Below are 14745 nucleotides of genomic sequence, written 5' to 3' on the forward strand. Positions count from 1 at the left end.
ATAAAAGACCATCATATTCCAGTGAAATTGTGAAACTGCTGCATTTAATTCAAGCTGTAAGTGTTCCTACCGGCCAGCAGCAGTCTGAACTCCTGTGGCAAGGTCCCTATTTAGTAGATTTGCTCCTTAATAGGGCTGTGGAGGTTCCAGTCTCATTCCACCTGTGGATGCCCAGCACCTTCATGCAGCAGCACATGAGGCACTGACCTCAGAGATACCCGTGGTCCTGCCTCCTGGATGCCACACTTGTTTGCTCAACTATTAATTCCTAACTTCTTGCTATTTTTAGTGACAGCCAACCTCTTAAACTCAGTCAGTGCTTGAGCTGAAAAACCAAAAAGCTTTCTGGAGGGGAAAGGGCACAGACTCCAAAGGCAGTGAATCCCAACCCCACTGAAGGGATATCAGCTTCAGCTACTCTCCTGTCACGTGCAAGAGATCAAAATTGGAGGCAGTTTCACTGGGGTGCTTTGGAAAATCAATTATCTGCTTTTAGAGGGCAAAAAAAAACCTCCCAAGGACTCAAGTCCACTCGTCAAACTCCAGATATTTCCCTCACCCTGCGTGCCGAGGAAGTGTGAGGTTTGCTTGCACTGCCTGTTCACTGAGAAAGGAGGGGGGAAAAAAAAAAGCTGTTTGACAAAATAATCATTTTTGCAAGCTGCTGCTCTGGCGGGACAGAGGTCTGGGATTTGGCAGAGGGAAGTGCCCGCCTCCCAATCTGATCCCACCACCACAGCACAGCACCACCTGCAGCCTGGTGCCCGGCACGGGGAAAGGAGGAGGGAAGGAAGCGGGAGCCATTAGGGACTGGCTCCCTGCCATCCCACATCTCCTTTGGAGCACTGGATCAGACCCCACCGACGACTCGCCAGGAAAAGAAAATCTAAAAATTGGACTCAGAGGGTCTTTTTAAGCACTTTAATCCTTTCGCGCTGCCTGTTCCCAGCGCGGCCGCTCCTGGCACCGGCCACTGCGCTGGGAAAATCCTACTCCCCAAGCCAAGGAGTTAAAGAGAAAGCTGCTAATCAGCTAAATAGAAGCTGGAATCTGTTCATATGAAAGTCTCTTTTTTTTTTCCCCGTCACCTGAGGGACATCACAGTGTTCCCAAATACACTCTTGACATCGTTTGGCAGCCGGGCCCCTCTCATCTCCCACGATTCATCCCCGGGGTTGTTTTTTTAATATCAGAAAGTGAGCTTTTAAATGCCAAACTAATTTTGCGGGTGGTGGCGGGGAAGGGGAAGATATTCCAAGTGGTCTCGCTGGGCTGTGCACCAACTGCGTCCACCAAATGGCTGGAAAAGCAAAGTCTTCCCAGGGAGCTTCCCGAAAACAAAGCCCGCTGACAGCCACGTCCAAGTATTACCTAATAGTTTGTTCCTCAAACCGTGGCTGCATTTGAAACGTTAGAGGAGGAACCAATTCCAGCAGGTCCAGCTGTAGGACAGCAGGATGGGAAGTCAGCTAACTGGAGATGGTGGCACTTACTTTCTGTCCTTGTTGCCCGCTACGAGCATGTGGGGAGGGCTGTCGTGGAGGTTGACACACGTGAAGTCACCTATGGAGTTGCCCACCTTGGTCAGGCACTGGTTTGTTTCCAGGTTGTAAAGAAGAATCTGCCAGAAAGGGGACAAAACACAGGATGAATTCCTCATGAGCACGACAAAGAGGTTTTGCTGCAGCTCGAAGCGGAGTTGTTACCCCCAGAGATGTTTTGCTTGTTGCTTGATTTGTAACACATGATCAGGAGGCAGATTTATCCCTATTAAAAAGGGGGATACAACACCCCAGAAATACATCTCTAGTATTCTTAGAGATTTTGAAAGCTTCACTCTTGTTGCCCAGTCCTCCAGCACAAAATGATCCTCTCCTCTCTCAACTCCACCCTTCAGACCTGTAAATCCTCTGGATTTAAAAATCCTGGAGACTTTCAAAGCTTCACTTTTTTTGCCCAGTCCTGCATCACAAAACGAGCCTCCCTTCCTTTAATTCAACCTTTCAGATCTCTACAGTTGCACAAATAGGAAATAAAAGGCCAGGCAGCATCAGTGCCTCTGCTCTGGCAAATGCTGAAATAATACCTACAGATTGTGTAATATCAGGGTCTGTTGGGGGGGACACAACCTCAGAAATAAGGAAATCGGGTTTCCCAGTGGAATCCATCAAGGAGCAGGGATGCACCACCAGTGCCACCCAGCAGCAGACAGGGACAGCTCCCAGGCAGTTTCTCCAGGCCAGATCTTTAAAGTCTGTGAGGAAAACCAAACAGTTTCTTCCCCAATTTGAATATTTGACCGAGTAGCAGGAGAGAAGAGCACCAGCACTGAGAAGGTTCAGACAGATGGGCTGAGAGAGGCAGGGCCAGCCAAGTGCAGCCGAAATCGCAGAGCAGAACAGAACACGGGCCCTGCTGAGAGCTGTGCTGCACATCACACAGACCAGGAGGAAAATCACATCTGAAGTGGCAGCTCAGATGGCAAAGGCATAAAAACAACCCTGATTTTAGGCAACATCCGAGATGATTCAACCAGAGCTGGGACGAGAGGGACGAGTTGTTCCCCCTCCTCAATCAGTTCCATCACGTTTGCTGTTTTTCCTCTGGGGCCAGATGAGATTTATCTGTTTGGGCCTTTCAATTTAGGAGAAATGAGTATTCTTAGAAGCAGGAAAACGTGCTGGTCGAAGCCCAGTGGAGCTGAGCACTGCACCTGGCCTGACATAACTTCATAAACGTTATTAAATTTCACGGTGATGCTCCTTTCAATTAAAAGAGACCTGTGACCATGAGAGGAGTTAATGGTACTTAAAATATCAGCAGAAACTCATGGCAACATCAGCATGGCCAGGCCAACCTCACATCAATACCCTTTACTTCTAATTTGCTGGTTATATCCAGTGCAGCTTAATAAATATTACACAATCTGTAGGTATTATTTCAGCATTTGCCAGAGCAGAGACACTGATGCTGCCTGGCCTTTTACTTCCTATTTGTGCAACTGTAGAGATCTGAATTAAAGGTTGAATTAAAGGAAGGGAGGCTCGTTTTGTGATGCAGGACTGGGCAACAGAAGTGAAGCTTGAAAAATCTCCAGGATTTTTAAATCCAGAGGATTTACAGGTTCCCTCCACCTGCCATTTCTCCCAGCTAAAGAGCAGGCAGGGTTTTATTCAGACATATTATCAGCTCCCTATTAGGATAAAAACATTCACATCCCACTTCCTGAGGCTCTTATAAGATTTGTAATCTCCCAACTAGTCCTTTGTGAACTTACCTGCCTCGAATACCAGTCTTTAACATGTTATTTTTCATCCTTAAGACCCAAAAGAACCAAAGCAATTTTTACCCAAGCTCTGTAAAACCAGGAAGGCTCTGTACTTGCAGTGAGGTTTAGGGCGTAAAAGTTGCTCAAAAAATTCATTTCAACTTGCCCACCGAGGAAAAAATTGCTACAAACTGCATGGAAATGTTAATCTTTGAGGTCCAGAGCAGTTTTACAGGCTGTTCTCACTCACAGCCCAGCTCCCAACAGCTCACTAACCAAACCCAGGGATAATGACGTTCTGGCAAAGGGGCCTCGAAGAGTTTTCACTGCAAAGGAAATTAATATCTGGGCCTGGCAACCAAATTTCTCCTTGGAAAGTTCTGAACAAAAGACAAAGTCAATAAAGTGCTGAATTCAACCTAAGAACAATAAGTGACGGGGTCAGCAGCAAAGTATTCCAGCTCCCAGTTGAGCCTCTTCCCAGCTGGATGGAAAAGCTCCGGAGAGGAGAGGGCCAAAAGCTGCTTTCCCAAAAGCCCCCCGGGGCTAATGCTGACAGGGAACATCCAGAAACTATTAATTTACCTAAATGTCCATGGCTCCCATCTACCCCATAAACATATGATATGTCCTTGAAATGGCCGTGGAAGACCACAAGGAAAAATTGCTTCCACGTGGCATTTAAAGATTCCCCCGCTCTCCATGGGAGCAAATGTTACACGTTGCAGCCTCAGTTCCAGCCCTGGGGCAAAACTCACAGGTACCACCAGCTGAAAAATCACTTATTTCTCCTCACACAACCTGTAGGTGGCCACTAATTTAAAACATTTGCAGCTAAGAACCTGTAAAAAAATAAAGCTTCGCATCCACAAAAATGGAAGAAAAGCTTCTGCCTCACCACCTCCTACCCCCTCCAACGCCTTCTCCTCTCATGCCAGCCTCTATTCTTTTAAAGACTGTTTATTTTAACAATCAATAACAGCACTGATTGCTAAAATAAAATTTTATTCTGAATTTTATCACGCTCACGTGTCTCTCTAGCCAATTAGCCCCGTCACTGGAAGATTCTCTTTGTGATCTTCAGGATTTGTCTATCTCGAAATTCAACTCGTCCCGAGCGATTTCATGCTCTGCAAATGAATTTCAACGTGTTTTCGTGGCAAGCTGATAAGTAAAGAAGCAAAAAGCACTCAGAGTGCCTTTTTTTTTTTTTTCTGAAGTCTGAATAATGATTTCTTGAAGACAAGGAGTTTAAAAGCACACTGAGGACAATTTTGAAGTTCTGATGAGCTCTCCTATAATATCTCAAGGCAAGAAGGATTTTCTTTACAAAGGCCAAGGAGAAAGAATGGAAATACCTGGTCAATAGGGACTTGAAATAAGGGCCTGTGTGTTAAAGGGCAGATAAAGCCTAAGATCTCTGGGAGGTTTATAATCCTGTAATGCACACTGCAAGGGGATTACCCTTTTAAAGGTATTTATAATCCCATAATGGACACCCAAGACCAGTGACCTAATAGGTACCAAGCGAAGGTAAGTGAATCCAGAGCATCTGGGTGTGAAATGAAGTGTCCTGGGATAGCACACTAACGAGATCCCTGCCCCCAGAGGGACCTGGGGGGACACACAGGGGAGAAAAAGCATTAAAGACCCCGGGCAGACCTTAGGGGGGACCCAAGGCACCGGGTAAAAAGTGTTACCTATTAACCTTGCCCAAATGAAAAGTCCCAGCCCTTGGCCAGGAGCCAACCAACCTCCCAGAATGCTCCATAATTCAAGGAGCCAGGGATAGCCAGAGTACCTCCACCATTATGTTTAGTTAAAGACCACAGAGATTAGAAAACACATTATCCACCTCGGAGGCGATTCTTGCCATGTTACAAGTCCCTTAACGACCTTTCCCATCCCTCCCTCTCCCTCTCTCTCTTTTAATAAGGCTGAGCAAATGGGACTTCATTTTATCCCACTGCCACAGCCCGGTGCTGTTAATTATTCATGCTCATACTCTCCCCTTTTGTTAAGACAGTGCATTAGACTAATTTCCCTCTTTACTGGGTGACTTGGGCGAGGCTCAACCTGTGGTCACTCTCGGACAGACGCTCCAAGAAGCTGGAAAATTCACGAGCCAAGGGAAGGGAAGAAAGGAGAAGTTACTGCAGAGCAGTGGGCACGGGGAACTAACTCTCTTTAAATGCTGTCCAAGAACTCCTGAAAGAGGAGGAAAATTAATTCCCGAAGAATTAAAGCCTCTGCAGCCAGAAGAGCTGAGCTGGGAGCTTCGTTACACCGTGCAGCTAAGTGAGGTCAAGCGTGGCCGATGTACTCTGGGCTGAGATACTTCCAAGAAAAACCAAGGAACTGAAGGGAATGCTGTTGATGGAACTCTTCCATGCGTGTCCAAGACCCCAGCAGGTGTTTTGGGATCCTGGGTTGCCGGAGATGTCTTTTTTGGATGGGAACATTGAAACAACAAATCCCCGAGCGCTCGTTATCAAAGAGCCCGTGGTACTTTCAGCAGGAGCAGGGGTGTCCAACCCACCGTCCTGGCCAGGAGCCAGCACACAACTGCTCTGGGGAGGAGCTGCTTTCCCTCTGCAATCCCAGCCCTGCCTTCCTCTCCAAAGTTATGGCACTGCACGGCCAGGGAAGACCGAGGTCTCTCTCAGAACCGGGTGTGTGCTGTATTTTTAGTTCTTATTTAGCTGAAGTATGGAAGGGAGGGTGATAAATATCAGCAAAAAGTGCAATTGTCAAACCACACTCGAAACCTACATCCTTTTCCTCACTGAACAGCACACAGGATACATTAAAGAGCCACTTTTTCGGAAGGAATCGTTTAGGACGGAGCTTTCTGTCACTTTAGAGACAGAGGATCAAAATAAAACAAACCCAGGAACAAGCAGCAAGCCTGGGTACAGGATTTACATTTATTTTCATTTATTCTCCCCTTTTTCTTTCTGGCCATCCCTCTGCCAACTGGAAAAAAACCACATTGCCTGAATACACACAAATATTGCCAGCAAAAGAAAGGGTTGTGAGATTTCAAGCCCCCCCAAAATAAAAAGGGATCCTGTTTTTTTTCTCAGATTGAACCCATCCCATTTCAGAGGGTATCCACAAAAGCAGGAAGGCTACTCCACATGCATTTGTGGCAGAACTCATCAAATTAAATACAACATATGGTACACACTGCTGCAAGTTGGGATTTTTGTATCTAAAGCGAGGTGGAAAAAATAATATTTTTAAAGTTTACAAGGCTCAGGGGCACAGTTTCCCAGTGCAAATGTATTGGATTGCCTACTGTAAATATGGCACATGACACTGCAACAACAACAAAACCAATTTCACTGTTAACAAATGCAGGGTCAGCACGTTGAGACTTGCACCCAGAGATAAGTGTTCTGGCTCCATAAATTTAAAGATGAGCTAAGATTTAAAAGGAGCAGCTGAGGGAGACAGACAGACAATCAGAGAGAAAGAAAAAGAGTAAATCAAACACAAAACAGCCAGTTTGGAAAAAAAAAATAAATAAAAAAAAAGCAGTTAATATCCATGAATAATGGATGTTTGATTTAAAAGCAGTTTACTCCAATATGATGTAATTTTTGACAATCAGCCAGAGAGACTATTTTGCAGGTTCTTGCCAGATATAAGTCATTGTGCAAAGCTGGTAACACAAGGGCTCCTCTGAGCATGCGGAAAATTGACTTTCATGCCATCCTGGAGGTGACTTTGTGCTGGCAAAGCCGGGCTGAGCTGCACCGAGAGCCGAGAGCCACGCTCGGAACCCCCCGGGGACCCGCGGAAACCACGGAGCTCGCGGCAAATCCCGCCGGAGAGGCACCTCCCGCTCCTCCCCACCTGCTGCAGAGTCACCCACGGAGCTCCCAAGGGGAGTGTGTTGTTTTTCCACTTTGAAGTTTTTCCCCCTCTGCCCCGAGTTCTGAAGTGAGACTCCAAGCTGGCGGGAAGAAGGAGAGCCAAGCCTCGCGCCGGCGCTGCCAAGGCACCTGCAGCCCTCGCGGTTCCAGCGCCGGACACTGCCAGCCCCCGGGATCTGCCAGCCTGGATGGGCTTGGGATGGGCACAGATGTCTGCTAGGACTGCAGTGGGGGCACCAGGCTCACTGCCCTCGTGGCTGGAGGCTCCAGTGCCCACTGGAAGGATGGTGTGTTTACCCACCGAGCCACCCACTCGCTGGGAAAACAGGCCCAGAAATGCATTTCCCCCAACACAGGGGAAAGGAAAAGCAAGGGAGTTATTAAAAAGTAAGGGAGTCATTAAAAAGCAAGGGAGTCATTAAAAAGCAAGGGAATTATTGAAACCTGAATGATTCTCTTGGTTTTGTATCACCTGGAATATTCATGGCCTGTCCTAGCAGCTGTATTTTCCAAACCTGAGACACCCTTCTGAGGCACTCACAGTGTTGTATAAATAGGGAAAAAAAGCAGAATGTCATCACTGGCAGCCAATGCAAAAGGCATTGATTTATTCATTTGAACTTGCAAAATTATTTCTGGTCATTTACAGGGGTTAATCAATACATCATGTAAAACTTAGGCAAGGGAAAGTTCTGGTCTCTCTGCTGGACTCTGTTCCTTGTGCTGCCTGACACAGTTCAGTTCCTCAGAGAGGTTTGTTTCTCTGACATGATACAGAAGTTTATAAAGAAAAGGGTATTTAAAACACCTTTCAACACCTTCAAAGATCTGCTAACACTCTGCAGTCCTGCAGCTCCTCAAAGAGAAAGAGTTGGGCAAGTCCCATATGCTCCAATTCAGTCCCCAGCCCTTCTACCATGAAAACAAGAGTTCATAAAGATTAACTTATTGAAAAAAAAACCCACCACCAAATACACTTTTAAAAGAAGAAAAATCAAGATAAAAAATTATTGGAAGTCTTTGGAACTCCCTGAGAACTGGAGACATGATGACATCAGAAAAGACACTGCAGCTTCTCAGTTAAAGAGAAGGATTTTAGTCAAAGCAAGGAGCAAGAAAGATGTAACAGCTTATATCAAGCAGCCATGACCTAAATATATCATCCAAGAGAGACTGTAGACAATGAAATTCAATTTAAAGGATTATTTACTGAGGCTGCCCCATCCCTGGGAGTGTCCAAGGCCAGGTTGGACGGGGCTTGGAGCAACCTGGGATAGTGGAAGGTGGCACTGGATGAGTTTTAAGGGCCCTTCCAACCCAAACCATTCCATGATTCTGTGATTTAAGAGTTTATTTAGTTCACTACAGTGGTTAATTCTACTGGATGCACTCCCATTGGGAAGCAGTTAAGAAACATTAAACACAGGAGCAAACCCAGGCAGGATTTCAGTGGCTGCTCAGAAGAGCCAGGTGAGGTTCAACACCTTTCATCAAGCCCAAAACCACCCAAATCCTCCCATGTTTATTAACTTTATCACCAAGAACTGCTGAATAGTTTCAAAAATTTGAACTGAATTTTAAATACAGGAAGAAAGTCGGGTTTGAGGTTTTCCCTTCCCCACCCCGAGAGAATAAAAAATGTCAAGAAACAAATTGCAAGAAATAATCAACCTATAAATTGCAAGAAATAATTCACAAAGCTCACCTGAACTACAGCAGGAGACCAGAGTTACCTGAGAGCAGATGGAAGGTTATAAATACCCCAGCTATGAGAAAAGCTTTGGTCAGACCCTACAACCAGATTGCATCAGAAATCAGATGAAGTCAATGCTGACATTTTTCATGCTCCATGTGTAAGAGGTTTATATTATATTATATTTTATATATATATATTATTATCCCTGTACAAGCCTAGATGGGAACACAGACCTCAGGATTTCCAGAGTTTGGAATTTAAGGGAAATAGTACATTCCATGCTGAGTTAAGACAACTGAAATATTACTGAATTATTGAACTATGATTGAAGAAATTCACATCTTAACATAAAAAAAGAGCTCCAAGAGCAATAACCAGACAAACTTCCAAGAAACAACAACATATTTGGGTTGTCTGATGCTTGAACTTCCCAGAGCTGAAGCATTTCTGTTCTCCCCTCACTCCTGCAAGGATGTCTGCAGTCTGACAGCAGGCAAGTCTAGGCCGTGGATTTGATGTTTTTCTCCTCTCCAACATAAAAGATCCTACAGATTTTATGCCTCAGATCTCGACTCTGCTGTCAGTTTTGGTTAAAATTAGAAAATTATTAAAAAAAACAGAGAGAGAGAGGGAAGGATGATGGCTTCCCAAACTAATTTTTTTCATGGGCAAACTATTTTCATCCCAAAGCAGGTTACTAAGGCGGGAGAAGGAAAACAAAGCAAACCCCCACCTGAGAGGAAACCCAGCCAGCAGCAAAAGGGGGCTGGAATCCTCCACCACCAGGCTTCCAAGATGGAAAGCTCTCCCCAAGACAGCTTGTGAGCTGGTGCCCGGTGTAATCAGCCAATGCACAGTCCCTTCACGTCTGTGGGAGCCGAGGAATTAGCACAAGAGACGCTGGTAATTAATTTCCAGCGTGATGTCAGCGGAGCAGCGGTGCCAGGAGAGTGTCCTTGTCACACACATCCCAGCCCATCACCCTGATTGGGATGCAGGGCTCAGCACAACCCGCCGTGGAGGAGCCCAGGACTAAATTAGGAAGGATGTCCGGCCTTACAGAGCGGAGCTTGGGGCCCTGAGGGGGTTTCACAAAGGGGGTGGCAGAGGTGATGCCCCTGAATGAGGAGATTTTGCCTCCTGACCTCCCACCTCTGCAGGGAAAGGAGCTGGATTAAGGCAGCAAAGGAATTAATAAAGAGAGAACAGCCTCATCTCCCAACCCTACAGGTATTTATTTGTGGTGGCCTCCCCGGGGAACGTGGATTTTGAGGGGAAAGGAGATGCAGCTGGACACGTTTGTTCCTCACACAGAGGAAGTCCTAAGCAAAGCTTTGCTGTTCTGGTGACCTGCCAAGGAGAATGCTGCCTTTTTACACCACAGACCACAGCTCCTTTCATCTGGGTGTGCTCACCTCCTGCTCTTTCTCCACCTGCCTGAAGAACCCTGTTCCCCTCATTGCTGACAGTCCACCACAGGTCTGAGGTGTAACACAGAAAAAGGAATGAAATTTGGGAGTGGAAACTCTTCTCAAGGCATCTGGAAACAGGTCTCTCCTGTTTCCAGCTTGCTCCCTGCCCTGGAGCGGGGCTGTGTCCAGGAGCTGCTTCCTGGGATCTCAGGGACTCTAAGATGCCCCCAAAGCTGTGGCTGCCCCATCCCTGGAAGTGTCCAAGGCCAGGCTGGATGGGACTTGGAGCCACCTGGGCTAGTGGAAGGTGTCCCTGCCCATGGCAGAGGGTGGGACTGGATGGTCTTTAAGGTCCCTTCCAACCCAACTATTCCATGAGTTTATGATTTATGTCACTTATTTGGGTCTGCCATCCCACAAGAACCCCTCCTGCAACCAGAGGAGCTTTGGAAGAGCTGCATTGGGAGCATCCCTCAGCCATGAGGCTCCAGCAGGGCTACAAAAGCAGCGTGGTTTTGATCTACCCTGCCAAGATGTTTAATGCAACAGTCACACCATCCTCACCAAGCTGGAAGTGACTTCAAATACTCCAGAGCACAACCTAAAAATCCTTCCCCCCCCCCCAAGATCACACATTTGCACGTACAAAGTTCGACATGTCCCCTCACCAAAAGGGATGTTTTGGGCTTTTGGGTTGTTTTTTGGGGGGGTTTTGAGCCAAGTTCCCCCTGATGCCACTGATGCAGCATAAACCAGGCGAGCTGGGCCCTGCTGAGGAGCAGAGATTGAAAAGGATGAACCCAGTGAACTCAGATAATAATAATAATCCCTCACTTCAGCCCAGGAGGAGAACACACAAAAACATCAAATTATTGCATAAAAGAATGTCTTCCCTCTCCTGCTGAAAGCTGGAGAGCAGGGAAGGAAGTGCTCAAGCAGCATGAACTCTTTTTTTCCCTTTGTTAACGACAAAGGTATAAAAATCTTACCAAAAGAGAATTAAATACCTGGTTGGGCTCATTCAACAACCAGCCAAAGGTTTTGATCCCAAAGGCAGCTTCATGGGCAGACACATCCAGGCAGGTGACAGGCTGGCCATAGACAGAGTGCAGGATTTTGCCAGGATCTTCTGCTTTCAGGAGATACACAATGTCCTCTGCAGCTGCCACTGCCACTGGGCTCCCCGTAACATCTGGAACCAGATTAAGGAAGTTGACCTGAAAAGAGCAGACTTTTTATTTTTAATACATCACAAATTCTTCTACATCACTACTGCCACTGGCTGAACTGAGCAAACTACCCATGTGTGGTTATGGGTTATGTCTTGTGTCATCCCAATTATGGATTAACTTCAGACAAAGACCGAGAATCAATTTTAATTCTGAATTTCTGCAAGTTTAGCTCCTATGATGAAATTCAGCTCACAATCTTTAGAATGAGTCCATTAAAAAAAACAAACCTAATCAGAGCACATTACAATAAAACATCCCAAAATGTCACATCAGAGAAAGGAGCAAAACTTAACACACTCATCCACTGAAGGACAGAGAAGCCACAGGTTAAAGCACACAAGGGAAATACCGTGGCTGGAATGTGAATAAGGTGCTCCAGAAGAGGAAACACATTGATACAACTCACATGGAATTGGAATAGTTGATGTTTACCCTGCAATCATGTAGGGTTACCCTAAATTAACAGAGACATCACATCCCTCTAGGACAGCCCAAATGCCAGCTCCCAAATCTTCTGTCACGAGACCACGAGGATGTTGCTCTTCCCATTTCAGTAAATAATGAAAATACAGCTGAAAAGTCTCACCATGGGAAGGGTTTGAACTCCTGAACAGTTGATCTCTAACCCAGCCTTGGAAGATAGTGTGGAATCTGTGTGTCCCACGGGACAAACTGACTTGTCACAGCATGCAAGATCCAAAAAATGGATTCAACTACAGTGGTGCTTTAACTGGAAAACCTCTTAAATCAACAAAATCCCCAAATATTTTAAGCACTGCAAGGCTGACTTAGCTTTGGAGGAGAGGATTAATCAGGGGTGGTTTAAATCCCTTCACACCCCTTAGCTGTGCACTCAGCTTCCTGCAATGGCAGAGAGGCTGCAAGACTCAATTATTCCCCTGCACTTCCTTCCCCTACCAAAGAAAAGTTGATACTCTGAGACCCAATAAAACTTGAGAGAACGGGACAGCTTTTGTTTTTTAATTAAAACAGTCTCAAAAACTTCAGTTGACAGAAGGTGCAACCCGAAGAGTTCCAGCTTCACAAGTGACACTATTAGCTCTCCTGCAATATCCTGCCTCAGAATTAATCAGACAGAGCTGATCTGGAATGAGACCTGGAGCTTCAGCTCCAATTCTACGCGAGAAAACTGATTTACAAAATGAGCCAACCTAATGTTGACAGGGGGAAAGAAAAAAATAATTAAAACCAGCCAACCTCCTGCACCATATGGACTCGGGTTCATTTTCACTCGTAGCCTAAGCCAGCATTTCACCCTTGCTCTTCAGTGCTGAAAGGCTCATCCATTAACCTGCTCCAAAGCCAGAACCCCCAGCTGATAAGGCTGTTCTCTAGTTCAGGGAGACTTCTACAAGATCCCCCTTAGCTTGCACCAGAAATAATCACTGGATCGGGAGCTCCTGCAGGGAAGCTGAGCGGGCTGGAGACTCACCAGTTTCTGGATTTCAAAGGTTGCTGTGGTTTGCCAGAACCCTCTGTCCTCGGCGGTTTCCACCTTGACCTCGAAGCCCGACGCCGTGGCCACGGCTGCGCCCTCCGGCCCCAGGGCCAGAGCCTGGATCTTCTGGTTGTGCTGGTAATGATGGATTGGCTCCCGCCCCAGCAGCAGGTTCCAAATGCTGATGGTTCCTGGGCACCAAAAAAGAACCGTTGGGGGTCATCTCAGAACTTAACGAAGCTTTCCCAGAGCATTTAAAGGGGTGAGTTCACATCCATGGCGTGGAAAAAAAGGGAATGTACAGAGAGGAGACTGCAGGGCAGGAAAGCAGAACTTCAGGATGCTGTGCTGCCTCTGAGCCACAAACCAGGTTCAGGGGAACCTGTATGTGCTCTGGCCTTAAGCTGAAGGTTTAGAGTAGTTTTCTGAGGAAGAAATTCTTCCCTGTGAGGGTGGGGAGGCCCTGGTACAGGTTGCCCAGAGAAGCTGTGGCTGCCCCTGGATCCCTGGAAGTGTCCAAGGCCAGGCTGGACAGGGCTTGGAGCAACCTGGGATAATGGGAGGTGTCCCTGCCCATGGCAGGGGGTGGGATGAGAAGAGCTGTAAGGTTCCTTCCCACTCAAAGCATCCCATGAATCTCTGATTCCAGGCTCTGTTGCTCTCTGTGATTCCCTAATTTTTGACTTTCCAATAACAGGATCTACCTTGAGGAAGACTCCTTGATTTCCCTCACATTTCCACGTTTGGAGAAGATCAGAATAAACAGCCACCCAAATTTTTGTTCTACTGCAAACACACCCTCAAGTACCACAAAAAACCACCAAGGGCAAACCCACGCTCAAATTTAAGCCACTTTGCTTTGCACCCAGAAAAGTTTTCAAAGTGAGGAATCCGAAGCTCTGCACGCACAGTTCAGGGATTTTAACACCATTTTCAACAGTTTACAACCAGCAGCAAAACTCCTCATCCTGATGCTGTGGGAAAACAGAAAATGCAGAAGAATTTGTGGCATATGGTGTGATTTTGGGGGCTGACTCGATGGTCCTTGGGGGTCCCTTCCAGCTCAGGAGATTCTGTGATTCAAAAAGAATACAAATCCCAAAGGATACAGGAGTGAAGTCAAAATACAACATATTTCTGATGGCATTTTTCCCAGCAGGGACCCCCCATATTCTATTTAAAATGCTGCTGCATTAAAGCCATAATCTGAATAAGAGCAACCCGAGGCAGTCGGGAGCGGATGAGGGAACAGAAGGGCTGGGTGGAACTGGAGCCTTCTGGGCCACCTTTGCACTGAATTAAGGGAGAAACAATCTTGAGGAAGGGCTGGAGAAGCCTTCCCTCGACTCAGGCATTAATGATGAAATGATTAATGGCAGCTCTTCCTTCAGAGGAGACATAAAAGCCCCGACAGGCAGCTGGGGATGGGCACCGATGCCAGTGTGCAAACACCACCCCCCAGTCCCAGAGGAGGTGAAGCAAGAGTGTGGTAATGAAACTGCACATAGTGAAATGGTATCTAAATGAGTTTAAATTGATTTATGCTCGCTTTTGTAAAGATTATTTGGTATCTGGAAAGTGCTACCGATGTGAAATAATGCAGATAATCCTTAAGATCCCTGTCTAATGGCACTCCCCCTGAATATTTATGTTCCTCACCATGGGAATGAGCACCATAATGGGGACCATTTTTGTTTTATTAGGGATGAATATTTAAATTAATCTGCTATTTGCCTAAACAATTAGCTGCCTCTGTTTGTTTACACAAAGCCAAAACTGCAATTAGGCTTCCATCAA

At 46.3% G+C, this 14745-nt stretch overlaps 1 protein-coding gene across 1 annotated transcript in view; it reads right to left on the reverse strand.

The window, feature by feature from the left end:
- Positions 1-14745, reverse strand: part of FBXW8 (F-box and WD repeat domain containing 8) — a 55740-nt gene that overhangs the window by 7056 nt on the left and 33939 nt on the right. The window contains exons 6-8 of the mRNA XM_032705856.1: positions 12943-13139; positions 11265-11474; positions 1494-1621 (exon numbers count right to left, since the gene is read on the reverse strand). Coding sequence (XP_032561747.1) covers positions 1494-1621; positions 11265-11474; positions 12943-13139 — 535 coding nt within the window. The remainder of the gene's footprint in view (positions 1-1493; positions 1622-11264; positions 11475-12942; positions 13140-14745) is intronic.

Source organism: Chiroxiphia lanceolata, chromosome 18 (assembly GCF_009829145.1).
Source record: "Chiroxiphia lanceolata isolate bChiLan1 chromosome 18, bChiLan1.pri, whole genome shotgun sequence".
Taxonomy (NCBI): domain Eukaryota; kingdom Metazoa; phylum Chordata; class Aves; order Passeriformes; family Pipridae; genus Chiroxiphia; species Chiroxiphia lanceolata.